The sequence below is a fragment of the Bombyx mandarina genome, chromosome 06, assembly GCF_030267445.1.
Source record: "Bombyx mandarina strain Sakado chromosome 06, ASM3026744v2".
Classification (NCBI taxonomy): Eukaryota; Metazoa; Arthropoda; class Insecta; order Lepidoptera; family Bombycidae; genus Bombyx; species Bombyx mandarina.
Genome location: NC_143213.1, coordinates 8,111,360 through 8,126,863, shown reverse-complemented (window position 1 = coordinate 8,126,863; position 15,504 = coordinate 8,111,360). Strand labels below are relative to the sequence as shown.

Sequence of the window (15,504 nt, the reverse complement as noted above, 5' to 3'; positions counted from 1 at the left end):
TACTATCTCACAACAGTGTGCTTAGTGCGAGTTGTTTAACGTTCTCGGTAACGTAAAAGTTAACTGAAATTTGTATGCAGTTGGAACAGCGCCCTTAGCGGCAAAGATAAGCAAACGTTGCACCTCCATATAAATTTGAGTTAACTTTTACGCTATCGAGAACGTTTAAAAACTCGCATTAAGCACGCTGAAATAGGCACCTCATAAGACGCCCTAACACCAGTAATAGATGCCTTACTTACACTTACTATATGCGTGCAAAGTAAATAAATATTATATTTTTTTATTTTACTACGGTTACAGTGTTTTTAATATGTAAATTTAATTTAGTAAAGAGATCATTTACGTGTGAGATAAAAATCCCTGGTTCCTTTCCTCCGAACGGTACACACGAATGATCGGTGCCGCCGATGATACTAAAACCAAGGGATCCGCCTTCCTTCAAGAGAGTGACATCCTGAAACAAAATGAGGCATTGTTTGAAAAATGAGCTTGATTCACAAAATAGTGCTATCAGAAATTTAACTTGCAAAATTAAATGAATTTCATCGCATAGTAGCTCTCTATCCGAGAAATTACATTTATTATTTTGCTATTATTTCAAAATCAGAATTCAAAAATAAGATATTTTTAAACTAATTAGAGATAATTAAATGTTCATCTTAAACTGTAATAAATTAAATTGCATTCATTGTCATTATTAACATCCGTTTTATTGTTGCCAACTACTGAAATCTTATTCTTGAATTCTATTTTAAAGATTCTAATATCGACAATCGAATATTCTGTGTCATAGTGATTTTTTATAATAATGTCTCGTAGATATATTACAAGGAACGAAATACAACACATTATATTTGTACGAGCATTGATTGGTACACGGAACAAAGTTATCGTTCCTACGTGAATATGTGTGAATGCAGTCGATAATTCGTGTGAAGTCTTACTTCTATGATGAGGGGCGCAACGAAGTGGTTGTCCGTGACCCGTGTGACGGTGGTCTCGGTGAAGGTCGACTTGGTGATGGTCTCCGTGACGCGGCCGAGCGCGTCCGGCGGCGGAGGCAGCACCACGCCGGTGGGTGCGCGCTCTACCGTGACGCGCACGCCGCGCTCGGGCGGGCCTTCGTGAGCCGGCCGGGCGCGGGGCCCGCCCAGGAAGTGAGCGGGAATCATCGCTTGGAACTCCTCGTTCGTTATCGGTCGCGATGGCTGTACGTTTAACACGTTCACATACTATCACTCTATATTATATTTCATACCCTATTATGAGATGTGGTAATGGATGTTTCATTAAAAGTTTATACTTGGTTTTTGCTGTATACTTTCATTCGTTTTTATTTATAGTTCTCTTATTACAGTATGATCTTCCGTTTATTATTGTGATAATATTATTTCCGACATATCGAATACTTTAGTTTTGATAATCATAAACAACTGAGGTGTTATTCGTCAATATTTTAATATATTTTTTTACATATTTTATTTCAATTTCGTTACAACCAATAATAGTTTATACTTGGACCTAATTATTTATTAATAGGTACAATGGTTCTCGTACACCTTAGAAATGTATACTGATGGTCAACTTAAAAAACCCCAAACTGACTAATGGACATAGAAACCGAACAATAAATAGTACATTGTGCACCAAGGGAGAAAATTAGTTTACACGCGGGAGGAAATGTTCAACTTTTTCCCGCGGTGCACATACTATTTTTTCTCCTACCAGGCCGAAAGTTCGTGGAGTACCGAGCCGGGGTATAGAGGCGAAGCCCTGGCGGGGGTAGGGGGGGTGCGGAGCCCCTCCCTACTCATAAAATAAACAATTTAACTGTTTTTTTATTTTTAAATAAACTACTACTAATTAAATAAGAACTGTCTGATGAACTCATCTTTGTTTAATACTTCACTATTATATTATATTGCCTTTTGTTTATTTCACTTTTACACTAAACACAATATTGCAAATTACCCGAGCACAACAATGGCGGAGAATTTTAGGTGCGTGAGAGCGGACGTAGACACTAACGCGCATGCGCACTTGTACCAGGGAGAAAAAGTTACACTTTCTTCCCTGTACAGCGGGACGAAAACCGAACTTTCGGCGTCGGTAGGAGAAAAAACTTATTTTCGTTTCTTGTTGCTGAGGGGGAAAAGTCTGGTCGACCTGTCACACAAAAAAGCAGTGCCATTTTTAAAAAAAGTTGAGCGAAATAGATATATTAGTAGTTAGTCACGAGATCGCTCAAGAATAGGGGTTGACTACACACATTGACAGTTTTGACCCACATGAAATATCTAAAAAATATATAGAAAATATCGAAATTTGGGTGCCACACGATTGCCCTAAAATAAACCAAATGACATCTTTACTTTATTATTCTCTAATGAATCGCAGCGAAACCGAAGCGTTTTGAAAGGTTTAATAATTCGTGATGAATAGTGAATTATCCATGACGAGAGCCGACGAAACTACATATCCAAAGGGTAAACAAGCAACACAGACTATCGAGGAACTCGGATTAACTCGCAATAAGGTGATTCTATATGTATGGTGGGATTGCAAAGGCATCGTTCATTACATCGATTCGGATCTCTATTGCGTTAGCTGCTGATCAAGCAAGTAATAGAGAAAAATGGGCGGGATTAATCAACAACAAGGATATTATTTTTCATCAAGATATCGCCAGACCACATATGCACATCTTTACCTACTCAGTCGACATTGAGAACTAGGTCGGGAAGTGTTATTGCATCCATCACATGGTCCTGACATTGCGCCTTCAGATTTTCACTCGTCTCGGTCTCTTCAGAATTATTTAGTCAATATTAGAATAAGTAACACAAAGAAGAAACTGTCAAAACTCCGTAGTTTTTTTTAAATCAGAAGTACAGAAATTTCTATGCAATTCAGCAAATATTTTAATCAAATGTAAATAAACTAGGTTAAGAAATATATTGAATTTCTATTTAAAATACGAAAAATCGTTTTCCCAGACGTTCTAAGATATGAATAATACTACCCAATAGCCTCATTAGTGTACTAAGAAACTCTCATAATAACTATCGGCATGCTTCTTCCAACACGGTTTAAGAAAAGTTCTATGCGGTGCCGAGGATCTGGTTGTGTCTTGGGTGCCACATACGCTCGTCTCCTTATAATAGAAAGAAAAATTTTGAAAACGTAATTTACATACTTATTTTATTTTATATTTTGGGTGGTTTAACGACAAAGGGAAGAAATTCCATCGAGCGGGTGATATTGCTCGGTAGACCGACGGTCCAAATGTTGTTGTTCGGAACTTGTATATATGCAAGCCTATCTTGAAAATGTCGTGAGCGAGATTCAGACATCTGTCAAATATATTGCGTTGTATGATGGCTACCCGCCACAATATGAATTATAATATAAATAAGAAGGACATTCACATTGTGATAATGACAATTGGTTAATGTAACGCTTTAGCCTGTGTAGGAGAGCCGCGAGTGCGAGACTTAGCAATAAAAAACAAATTATTTCCAATAGTTTTTATTTAATTATTTTTTTCTGGGCTCTTAACCTTCTATGAGGTTCCCGCACCTAGTAAGAGCGCGAGATATTTAGCATTCATTGGCCGAAGACGTTAAAGGCCGGAGCCGAAGATATTAAAAGCTCATCCACTAAACGACTACCTTGCACCCTCACTCGATCTTCGTCCGAGACAGAACCCAGGCAAGGTAGGGGGGATTCTACGAGCAACACTAACAGACTCGTAGCTCTAATAGCCCCAAGGAAGCCCGGCCATCAGAGTACGTCGTCTAGACTCGAGTCTAAATCGTCCGTAAGGCCGCCCCTGGCAGTGCCACTGGTATCCCGGAGTCCGCAATGCAATATACCCTCAACTAGGCGATCTCCCACAACCGTTTCGTAGAATTGTCACCCTGCAGCGCGCTAGTGCTGATAAAACTAGATCAATAACTTCATTCAATCCAGGTATAAATTTTTAAGTCAGATATCTGACACTTATTCCCTTCGATCAGAATCTTGTTATTTTATTAGTACCTTTATAAGCTCTAAGTATAGTAATCGGCAAACTTCTTGAGCAAATGACCTTGACTGCGCAGAACCGAATTTTAGATCACTTTGGTGGTGAGGGTGAGGCGCGACGGCAGGGGAAATCGTATCGAGCGCGTTATTGGTAGATCAGTCGAACCTTGCGTCCCGCACCGCACCCTCATTCCGCTTGCTCCCAAAAGTACGCTTGCGTACAGTGGAAAGTCTATCGTTATTAATCGTTAAGTTATTTGTTATAATTGCTTGTGGACTTTGTTGCCATTGCTATTTGTTGAGTGTTTGTTGATTTTTTATAAAACATACACTATGCCGTGACAAACTGGTGTAGTACTTAAAAGAAAGGGTAGAAAATTTGTGTACGACGTATATTGCTTCTTTATAAAACAGGGGAAGAATGATATGGAAAAATTAAAACAGACTTCGGAAGCAACAAAAACAACAGTTAGTACTGTTAGGTGCATTACTAACGAAGCTAAAGGCTCTGGCTTGCTTGCCGTGTTTCGGACTCCGGATAAGAAAAGCTCAGGGAAGAAGAAAGTTACCGGAATGGATAGTTTCGTTCAATCTGTAATAAAAAGATGTAATCATAATAACTACATAACAAGCAACGAAACTCCGTACCGTAGAAAGGCTTCGAAAAATTTAAAGAAGATATAAATTTTAATGGCTCGGAATGAAGCTTACGACGAATTATGAAAGAGCTAGGCTTCAGATGGAAAAAAAGAACAGAAAATAATCGGAAGCTGGTAAATGAAAAAAGTAACATTCGATTACTACGAATCGAATATCTTCAAAAAAGAATTAATTATAGACAAAAAAGAAGACCGAATCGACCGAGTTGTAAACTACGCCGATGAGCCCTATGTCGACTCATCACGATGATAGCGACTCGGGTGATGAAAACAGTGATAATGATGATGATGGTCAAGATTATGATAACGAAAAAAAAATTACAAATACCAGCTTCGCTTCAACTGAACCAAGACCTGGCAACAGCTCTAGTTTTGACTTAATAGAAGGAATATCTATTTTACCCCAAGATTAAATTATTACAATTATTAACCTATATGTTTTGTTGATGTTCTAATAAATATATAAATAAATACATATGTTGATTTTAATAATTTAATAGCATTATGACGCAGAGTAAGTAATGTTTTTGCACGTGAGTGTACCATGCGCAAACTTACCCCCACTACGTCAACAAATGCTCAAGAAGTTTGCCGGTTATTATATCTCGTGTCGCTTTCTGGGGCAAATTCAGTTATCCTTATGGCCTTTTTAAATATGATATCAAAAAACTTATCGTGATAAATTTTAAGTTAATCGTTGATCACGCGTAATTGGCAAAGGATGACTTTTATCAGTGGTGCGTAAACTATCCGAGACCATTGCGGGGGCCGCCGGAAGATTGTTGGAGATCACCAATTTTTTCGTTGCATTTAGCAACTCGTAAAACATCATTTCCTTCTGATATCACCAAATACAAAGCATAACTTTTAAGCAATCGATATTTTGCTTTAGAGTCGATGTTAACGTCGAGGCTACCGTTAAACAGGCTTATTGCAGGATTTTTTATTGTAGTATATGTTATTATCGTAGTATATGTATTTTTCCTACAATCCGAAGAAAAACTACATAGCATTATGCATAATTAGAACTTTAACTTCAGCCAGTAAAATTATGATTTATTATTCTTAAAAGCTTATTCTTAAATGTTTGTTAAGAATAAGCTTACGTCTCTATTAAACTGAACTGGATTAAAAAAAACACCCACATGTTCTCTTTTCTTTCTGCTAATGGGTTCGTTGTCGAAAAAAATTTGCGTACCACTTATGCGACTTATATCAACACTTGAGCGTGGCCGTATACAGAAATGAAACATCACGCAACCCAACTTCAATGTTGGATTATCGTATACCAGCGACATTAACAGTGAGCGTTGAAATATTGAGGGACTGCAATGTATGCAATTATTCGTCAGAGCGCGGCAGTCTGTTGTTATTAAGTACTTTATTGACTCTAAATGCCTCAATTGCATCTACACAAATAGACAGATTTCTGCGTCTCAGTTAAAAGGCATTACAATACGTATTGTCTCAAATTGGTGTTCTCAAAGACAGCGAAATTCTACGATCTAGCAAAAACCGGGGTTGAGAGTGAGACGAAAAGTCACTCCGAGAACTATTAAACTTTATTACTTACAAGCGGGAGTTTCAGATGGAAATGGAAAAAAATATGCAGTTACTTTGGTCCCAGGCTTTAGCCCAGGGGAATCAGTACGCGAGCCCAGATGGGTGGGTACCACCGTCCTATATTTTTCTATCATCATAAAGATTTTACCGTGTTTCGGTTTGAAGGCCTGGAAAGCCAGATTTATCATTCTTATTATTCTTCTTATCTTTATTATTTTCCCATCCATTGCGGTGATCAATCTTGACATTGTTTGGCACATCTGATGTGAAAGCATTAGTGTGATAGGTTGGCGCAGGGCCCAGCGAGAGTCGATGGAACCATCTTCGGCAGCAGCATACTTATATCTTTCTCGCACGATATATAGCAACGGTTAGAAAAATAAAAGTGGTATTTGTTTTATAATTTTAAAGCAGATAAAACTATTTCTTAAATATTTATATTGTTTGATAAAATTCGAAAATTTACCATGGAATGAAGCAACATGTCAAGGTTAAGAGATACCAGACTTTCTGAATAAAACTTATACAGATAAGCCAGGAAACTTTAAAGAAATCTGCTCAGATATTTTTTGGCACTCTCGCAAGTTATGGCGCACCTACATTTGTAAGGCTCCAGCTGATGACGCATCCTACCGATTCTGCATGAAGGCGGAAACTGTGCATCACAATTTTTTTAATGAATGGCTTGGAAAAGACAAGAATTATCATCGTAGGCAACTACCCCAACCAGGATAAGATAGGCAGGATACATGTGGAGTTGTTTGGAGACTACAAGAAGACGACTGAGTAATGTTGCAAAAATTCAAAGGGTCGAGGTGTCACGTAATTGCTGTTGAGACCAAAAGATAAAAATAAGATAAGAAACCTTGTCTATAGCCACTAAAGAAATTAAAACGGTTCACAAACATAGAAAGAGAACATAGGCCTTAGCTAAATTGTATATTTCAACAAACTACTGAGAATATCCAAAATGTTTTAATTGGTAAACACAAACTCTTTAGTCGCTAATAACAAAAAAAAATCAATTAAGAGGACACAATGGTGATTATCTGTTTTGTAAATGCCTATTTATATTGAGGTTTCCTGCGCCTTCTCATGTGGTGATTAACAATTTAAGCTGCTTTTAGTGATTTCTCTTATATTAGGGACCAGCGCTGAATGTGAATGATATTCAAGCAACGGAAATATTTTTTATTGTCTTCCAAAAGGATACGCTTATCTTAGGCCAGAGGCCTACCCCGTGGTAAGTAGTAATCGAAGCATAGCTGAACCGCTGTCTACTTCATTCGATGCGAAATTTATTATTTATGCAATCCGAAATATACACTTGATTCTACGAGTAGTATTGTAAAGCAAGGCACATGGAATACTTTCGGAATTATCGTATTTGTCAAATGTACATTGATTTATAGATTAATTTGAGTTATTTCTTTTATTAACTCTTAATTAATTTACGCTATTATACATTACTTACTATGAAAGCATACAGCAATAACAGATCAAAATTATTATTTTTTATGACTTGAGAAAGAAAAACATAATAAAATAAAATAGGGCACATGGCCCGATGCAGTACATTACCTGCAATAACAAAACGATTGCGACAAGACTTAAAAAAAAACAAAAATAAAATAACACTGAACACATTAAAACTAAATAACGGATAAGAAAAACAAATGAATAGGAAGCATAATGATAAGCTTATTATGTACGAAAGTCTGGGCACGAAATTCAGTCCATTTTCGAATAACTGGGATCAACATACGCGTCGTGACATTCCGAAATATGAGCTCTATACTTCGAAATGCGATCAACGTGACGTCACTCCGAGTCATTGCGGACAGAATCCCGTGGCCGACTTACGTCTAACTACGCGTGAGATGCGTCGCACACAACGGTGGATAAGCTATACAATAGAAGCGTCGATGTGAACGTGTTAAACCTGTAACCATCACCTGCGAAACGATACGCGTAACGTTATTGTAATAAAGGGTAGTTAGCTCACCTGTATGTCTTCGAATACGTCGTCGGTGGAAGCCTGCGGGGCGCCGGCGGTGAGGGGGGCGTTCGTACTGTTAGTGCTGGGTTTCGTGGTAGGCGCCTGCAGTGAATGAGCACGGTTTTACTATAGCTTATTAAGGTATTAAAGCACATAAAGCACAAGAAAAACGCTAATTATAATCATTTTTCAGCAAATACGGTTCTTACGTTTATTGACTGAAACTAAATCTCAAACCAAGTAAAATAGTTGCATATTAGTAAGAAATAAAAACCAAAGCTCACCTGTCCGTTTGTTTGACTCAATTTTCTCGGTGCCGGCTGAGGTGGAAGGGTGTTGGAGGGTGCGTAAGATAATCGCTGGGCGTGCGTCGGTGCTTGGGCGTACACGAGCGGGGTGGCGGTCTGCGGCTGTGCGGGCGCGTGTGCGGGCGTGTGTGCGGGCGCGTGCTGTGGCGGGTGCGGCTGTACGAGGGGTTGCGGTGCGGGGCGCGGGGCGGACTGTGTGAGGGGTGCGACGTGATCGTTCGTGAGTTTCGGTGTGGGCGTGGTATTCAAATTCTGTAGACTCGTCTTGTGGTCTCTCACTTCATCTGTTGTCGACTTGCGTTGGGGCTGGTCGCCTATACGAAGAAAAAATGTTTCGTTAAAGCGCGAAGCTCTTCTCCTAGATTTTGTGTACTATTAGGATTATTTCGAAAACCGAGTTTCAAGTTTCTTAAAAATGTGTTTTTAAAATTCTAATAAGATAGATAGAACTCGTAGTTTTATAAAATAATGAAAAAAATGTTATGGTCAATATCGATGAGTATTTTTTATTAGAACATGTGTTTGTGCAAGCTCTAGCGTGTAATGAGGTCTCATAATCGTGTCGTTTACCTTGTTCGGTAGTGATGGTGCGCTGGAGGACGAGCCTGACAAACCTCTCGTGTCCCGTAAGAAGCGAAACGGCCGTTTCGTGAGCCGCCTTCTCCATATCGACACCATTGATCTTGAAAACAAACCGTTTACATTATTCATATTGCTCGTTCAAGTCACGTTTTTTTTTGTACAAAATCGTATCACCTCTGAGAGCGTAATGAAAATCAAACTTACAAATTCAAATGAAGTTAAGTTCAGATGATTTGAGATGATAATTAAGTCTCAGTCCGATTTAGATCTTAGCACGTTGACTGCCATGTAGGTCACCGGTGCCTTGCGTGGCGCACTGAAGTAATTACGTCGATTTCCGTTACTAAGCGCCTGAATTGCCTAACTTTGCCTTTTTTGTTAATGTGTGTTTTAGTCTTAGGTCTCTTAGAAATAGATTCATTCTCATTATCTTCGCATTCGTCTTTCCCAGAGTCTACTAGATATTTCAGCACCTTAAATTAGAATATCGAAGAGAGATAGAGACATAATTACTTCTATGCGCCACGTAGGGCACCGCTGACCCACAAGTCAGTCAACATGTTAAGTATTGTTGAGACCGTGCATTTTTTCCCTCACCTATTCGCTGGTAGCCTAAGGGGCTATTCTAGCCACGCCTGGACGGGTATGTGAATCCATACTCTAATACTTTTTCTCATTTACATCGTCGTGTCATCGAAGGCGATCCTAATTATCTATACTAATATTATAAAGAGGAAAGATTTGTTTGTTTGTTTGTATTGAATAGGCTCCTAAACTACTGAACCGATTTGAAAAATTCTTTCACTGTTTGGAAGTTACACTATTCCCGAGTGACATAGGCTATAATCGTTTTGAAAAAAATTTGGGATATTTACTAAAACTCCAATAATGTAACCCAAGGTGTAAAAAAAATTAACTAAAACATTCTTTACATCGCGCGCCCTGCAAAAACTATTGATGATAGAATAAAATAATGTACTACGACTTTGTAGGACACATTATTGATTACAAAAAGTGTCGGGACAGCATATGTCTAACTTTTGTAGTTATACCGCAATAAGTGTTTTTTTATTTAAAAAAAAATAAAACAACTTCAAATATCGTTGAAATTTTTGTTAAAGACCCGAGCGGAGCCGGAGCGGGCCGCCAGTCTAATATCTAAGACTGACCGAAATAACTTTGTCGCCGACTTGCATCTTCCCGTCCTTAGCGGCGGCGCCCTGCGGAGATATCCTCGAGATGTAGATGGCGTCGCTGTCCTCGCGGTACGGCGGCGAGCCCTTCCCGCCGGCGATGCTGAACCCGAGGCCGGCGCCGTCGCGGATCAACGTCGTGTGAACTAGCACCTTTTGTTGATAAACTGAAAATTGAATAGAGAAATTTCTGTGTGTGAAAAATTCAAATTGCTATAGAACACGTAAATGGATAATAGAGACTTTGTTATTTCCTTATAGAGAGTTTAGTGAGGCAATTAACGAATACATTCGTGACATTCATAGAAATATTTCGAGTGAAACGGAAGCGTTCAAGTGTTAGTTCATTTATGATTCATGTGAACATGCTTGTTGTATCTTTGAGAGATAAAAGCAATAGGGGATTACCGTCATGTCAAATCTAAACATCACAATTTATTCAGTATGCGTTATGTTCAGATCCGTTTGATGCACGGTTTCTTTAAGCTGAATATTATGAATAGCGACAAGAAAACATTTTTAATTAAAAATTAGGTTAAGACATAATAATATAGTAAAAAATAGTAAATTCTGACAAGTATTTTTTTTAGGGATTTTATGACCTGGTAACTAAGACCTTTAGGTCAAGTCATTTTAATTTTAATGTAAAGATTTTTTATACGAAAAATGATAATGAGATGAAATGAGATGAGATGAAATGAAATGAAAAGCGATGAAATATAATCTCAGTAAATGGTGGTCATTTACTGAGACTTTTCAGTGGACTTTGTGGAAAATCCCCAGAAGTTCCGTACAGCGGCTTTGTTTCATTTTCACACATTTGTGCACTTCCACAGATACTAAACAGTTAAGAAACCACCGTTATTAGACATTTAAACCTGAAGAAACACTAAATAGACCAACTAAAACAAATCACACAACTTCACTCCTCGCGTTCCCGCCAAAAAGTATTTGACAAAAGACAAGAGTCTCTGTATGTTGTTACCTGGGGGTATATAAGGAGTTGTTGCAGGGGGTGGCGAGGCTTGCAATCGTTGATAAGTCTCAGTTCTCATTTGGGGAGGCGAGGGGCTGTGACTCGCAACGGGAGTCGCGATGATCGGCGTAGACTGATTGAGTACTTGCTCCTTGAACTCCTGTTCGTATTCCTGAGCATATTGGTTGCCGATGATGAGCGATTTCGTCTGTAAGCTCCGATTTGTTGGCACCTGTTTTATCGCAAAAGTTCAAAGATTAAAATCAGATATTATTAAGCATCTAAACACCGCCCTGCCTATTTCTGCCGTGAAGCAGTAATGCGTTTCGGTTTGAAGGGTGGGGCAGTTTTAACTATACTGAGACCTTAGAACTCATATCTCAAGGTGGGTGACGACATTTACGTTGTAGATGTTAAGAGGCTCCAGTGACCACTTAACACCAGGTGGGCTGTGAGCTCTTCCACCCATGTATGCAGTAAATAAAAAAAACACATGGTAAATAGGTAAAGAATGTTACCTGTCCATTTTCCAAAGTAGAAACCGTATCTGTTGTACTGGACACAGAATGATGACTAGCTCCACTGGGGGCACGACTGTGGGTCCTAAACGATGAAAATACAAATTAAACTCTATTTTGCAAAAGGATATTAAAATATTAAAAACAACAACATCTTTAACAAAAATTTCAACGATATTTGACGTTGTTTTATTTTTTTAAATAAAAGGACACTTATTGCATAACTATAATAGTTAGACATATGCTGCCGCGACACTTTTTGTAAATAATGATGTGTTCTACAAAGTCGTAGTACATTATTTTATTCTATCATCAATAGTTTTCGCAGGGCACGCGATGTAAAGAATATTTTAGATATTTTTTTTACATCTTGGGTTACATTATTGGATTTTAGTAAGAATCCCAAATTTTTTTCAAAAACATTATAGCCTTTGTCACTCGGGAATAATGTAGCTTCCAAACAGAGAAAGATTTTTTCAAACTGCTTCAGAAATTTCGGAGCTTATTCAATACAAACAAGCAAACTAATCTTTCCTCTTTATAATATTAGTATAGAAGCATAGGTTTACCGCATTAACAAACTAAATATTAGCGTAAAACTAAAATAAATTCGACTCGACATTGAGACGAAAACGTTACTGTTTTATGGTTAATAAACTGGTTTGTGTTTATAAAACGCAGACTCACCTGGTTGAATTGGGCGAATCCCTGGTCACGACCAGTGTGAGCGTGGGACCGCTCGCTTTAAGCACTTCCACCGCATAATAATGATCGACGTCTACAACAGATGTACCGTTCACCGAGAGCACCTTGTCTCCGACCTGCAAATAAATCCGCAAACGTAACGTCCCGTTGTAATACCGAGAACGGTCGTTCAGAAGGCGTCTTCTTAAAAGAAAAACATAACTCCACCGACCAGGATTTGTTAATCGACATTTTGTCGATAAATTACTGAAAACACCAATCGAAATAAGTCACGTTTTATCTTCGAACGAATCTTCGCTCGACATTACATAACGTTCTATTTACTTTCTTGCGCGATGGACGGAATGCTCTCTCGGTCACGTTTTATAGTCCTTTTTTTACGTGGCTTCTACCATAAGATTTTTTCAATATGTTTCCGCGACCATTACGTGTTTTTTTATCGATATTGTTATCTCTGCTCTGCTCTGCTGACTATCTCACGGACCACTTGGTAAAGGAGAATCCCAAAATTCCGAAACAGCCAAACTAACTTTCTGACATGTATGGCTTTGTAACAGAAACGACTTTCACACCTGATCCGGTGGACCGAATGGTAAACAGTCGACGTCGCCCTAAACACGGATCCTCCCAATCCGTTAACGGTGCTTTTAGGTACTACAAGCATCGATCACCGTCCTCACCGAACCCGTCGCTTGCGACGAAGGGCTCGACCTGTAAATTAACCCATAGACACAGCCCACTGAGTTTCTCGCCGGATTTTCTCAGTGGGTCGCGTTTCCGGTCCGGTGGTAGATTTTGTGAAGCACTGCTCTTTCTAGGGTCAGTGTTAGCAACACTCCCGGTTTGGGCCCCGTGAGCTCACCCACTAGCGCGGTGAATCTAGAATAGCCCCTCGAGATTACTAGAATAGGTATAAAAAAAAATTGTTACTTTCATCCGTGAATTAGAAGTTTCGTATTTAAAATAATATAATTATTCAAAAAATTGTTATCGGCCCTAAGATCGCCCTCCTGCAATAACAAAACTAAACCGGATGTGGTTATATACACCAATAAAGACATTTATATGAGGCTGAATTAGTTAGTATAAAAGAAAAGCCTATAGCACTCCACTACTGGACATATATATGCCTCTCCAATTGCACGCCACTGAGTAACATCCTCGGCTTCTCCCAAAGAAGGGTTTCTTAGCCACCCTGCGTAGATCGTCCCCCATCGAGCCTCAGGGAGTTCTGCACTAATTATTAGGAAATAAAATTATATACTTACTCTTAGTCCGGCCAAATAGGCTGGTCCGTTGTTCGTGACCCTTGATATGAATATTCCCTCATCATTACCGATGTAAGGAGTGGAACCGCGTCCGCCCGCTATACTAAGGCCGAGCCCGCCGGCTGTGCGATTTATCCGCACTTCGATGCATCGCTGTTCGCCAACTAAACGAGCTTCGCTCTCTGCACGTTCCGACACAGACTCGCCTATGGAATTATTTATATATTATTTTAAATTTAATACATACATAACATCATATTAAAATTTACACGTTACTGCATTTAAAGGTTTTATTGAAAACACATACGAATACACATTATCTTCAAAACATTACATCATTCCTAATTTCGTCAAGATTTTTATCGCTTAAGTCGTACACATAAAGAACATTGCATTTATAAATAATCAAGGCTTATGACCAAACCCAAATAACTTCGTACAAAAACATTTCATATTACAAAATACGACATGATAAGTACGATAAGGAATACTCTATACAAAAGTCCATTAATAAGAAACGAAATTAATAATATACCGTTTCAAATTACCAGTCTTATCAGTACGTGCCTTTGAGACTATTGATTTCCGCAGTTACGCAATACAAATATCAGTAATGGTCAACTGACACCGCAGACTAAGGTCGAAGCAAATAAAAGACTCTGAGCAAAGATAATTATGACGTTTAACGCGCACGAGCCACTTAAACTAATTGGTACATCATTTTTAATGACACAGAACGGCCTGTTGAACTTGAATGTGGCGTGATGGGCACGAAAGATATCGGATTAACTGGCAAGGTCTTCGGAGATAATTTACTATTGATAAATGTAGGATAATCAAATGACAAACACTAAATAAGTAATAGTATGCCCTTTAACAGCGAATACGAATAACTTACAGGAACATAATGCAGTGCACGTGTGACAGATCAAGGGCAGAACAATGTTCTATAAACATAAGCAGTCACGATATCGGTATTACGCGACTTCGTTGCTATCATTGTTACTTTCACGTATGTGAACTTTACATTCAAAAAAATATATATTACAATAGAGTGACGATTGTTTAACTTTATTTACCCACATTAGAAATATAGGTATGCATTTTGAATGTGAGAAATGATTTCCCGTGGAACTATCTTAGCGAGTAACTGCTGTATTAAAAATAATGTGATATAACACTATTGTATGGGACGGGCAAATGTTGCGACGTTTATTGATGATGCAGTCGTACGCGAGCAGTTTTCTTATTCTAGATGATTTCAATGGGGCCGTAGCTGAATTGAATAACAAATGATCTCTCGACGTATAGAGCACGACAATAAACATGTCATGTCGAATGAATGGTCCACAAAGGAACGGTCATGATCCAGAATGATCTCAATAATCCTTATTCACAATCGTTAACCGGTCGATGCTTTCACCCCCGATAGCCTTAATAAAATAACAACGCAACTATTGTATCCCAGAACGAATCGTGATAGTTTATAGAGGGATTCGTGACTCGTTTTACGGTAGTCTTATTGGAAAATGCTCGTTCCTACGAATGATCGTAATTTAGTTCCAATTTAACTTAACTGACAAGTGAAAGCAAATCCAGGTCTTTCCATTAGCGCTTTAACGCGTTAAAATGTATTATTTGGCGTATTTATAATTCAGGCTTCATTTAATCAACACTCGATTAAGTACTTTCTAATTAAGTCGT

The 15,504-nt window shown here is 38.5% G+C and overlaps 1 protein-coding gene across 37 annotated transcripts in view; it reads right to left on the bottom strand.

Annotated features, from left to right (window-relative positions):
* Positions 1-15,504, bottom strand: part of scrib (scribble planar cell polarity protein) — a 101,158-nt gene that overhangs the window by 18,789 nt on the left and 66,865 nt on the right. For 26 of the 37 annotated variants that reach the window (XM_089728320.1, XM_089728312.1, XM_089728327.1 and 23 more), the window contains 10 exons: positions 13,801-14,006; positions 12,515-12,648; positions 11,828-11,912; positions 11,319-11,541; positions 10,310-10,500; positions 9,129-9,240; positions 8,535-8,872; positions 8,257-8,352; positions 948-1,211; positions 347-457 (listed from right to left, as the gene is read on the bottom strand). In XM_089728320.1, the coding sequence (XP_089584446.1) occupies positions 347-457; positions 948-1,211; positions 8,257-8,352; positions 8,535-8,872; positions 9,129-9,240; positions 10,310-10,500; positions 11,319-11,541; positions 11,828-11,912; positions 12,515-12,648; positions 13,801-14,006 (1,760 nt within the window). The remainder of the gene's footprint in view (positions 1-346; positions 458-947; positions 1,212-8,256; positions 8,353-8,534; positions 8,873-9,128; positions 9,241-10,309; positions 10,501-11,318; positions 11,542-11,827; positions 11,913-12,514; positions 12,649-13,800; positions 14,007-15,504) is intronic. The other 11 variants (XM_089728322.1, XM_028184846.2, XM_089728333.1 and 8 more) reach the window with 3 other exon arrangements.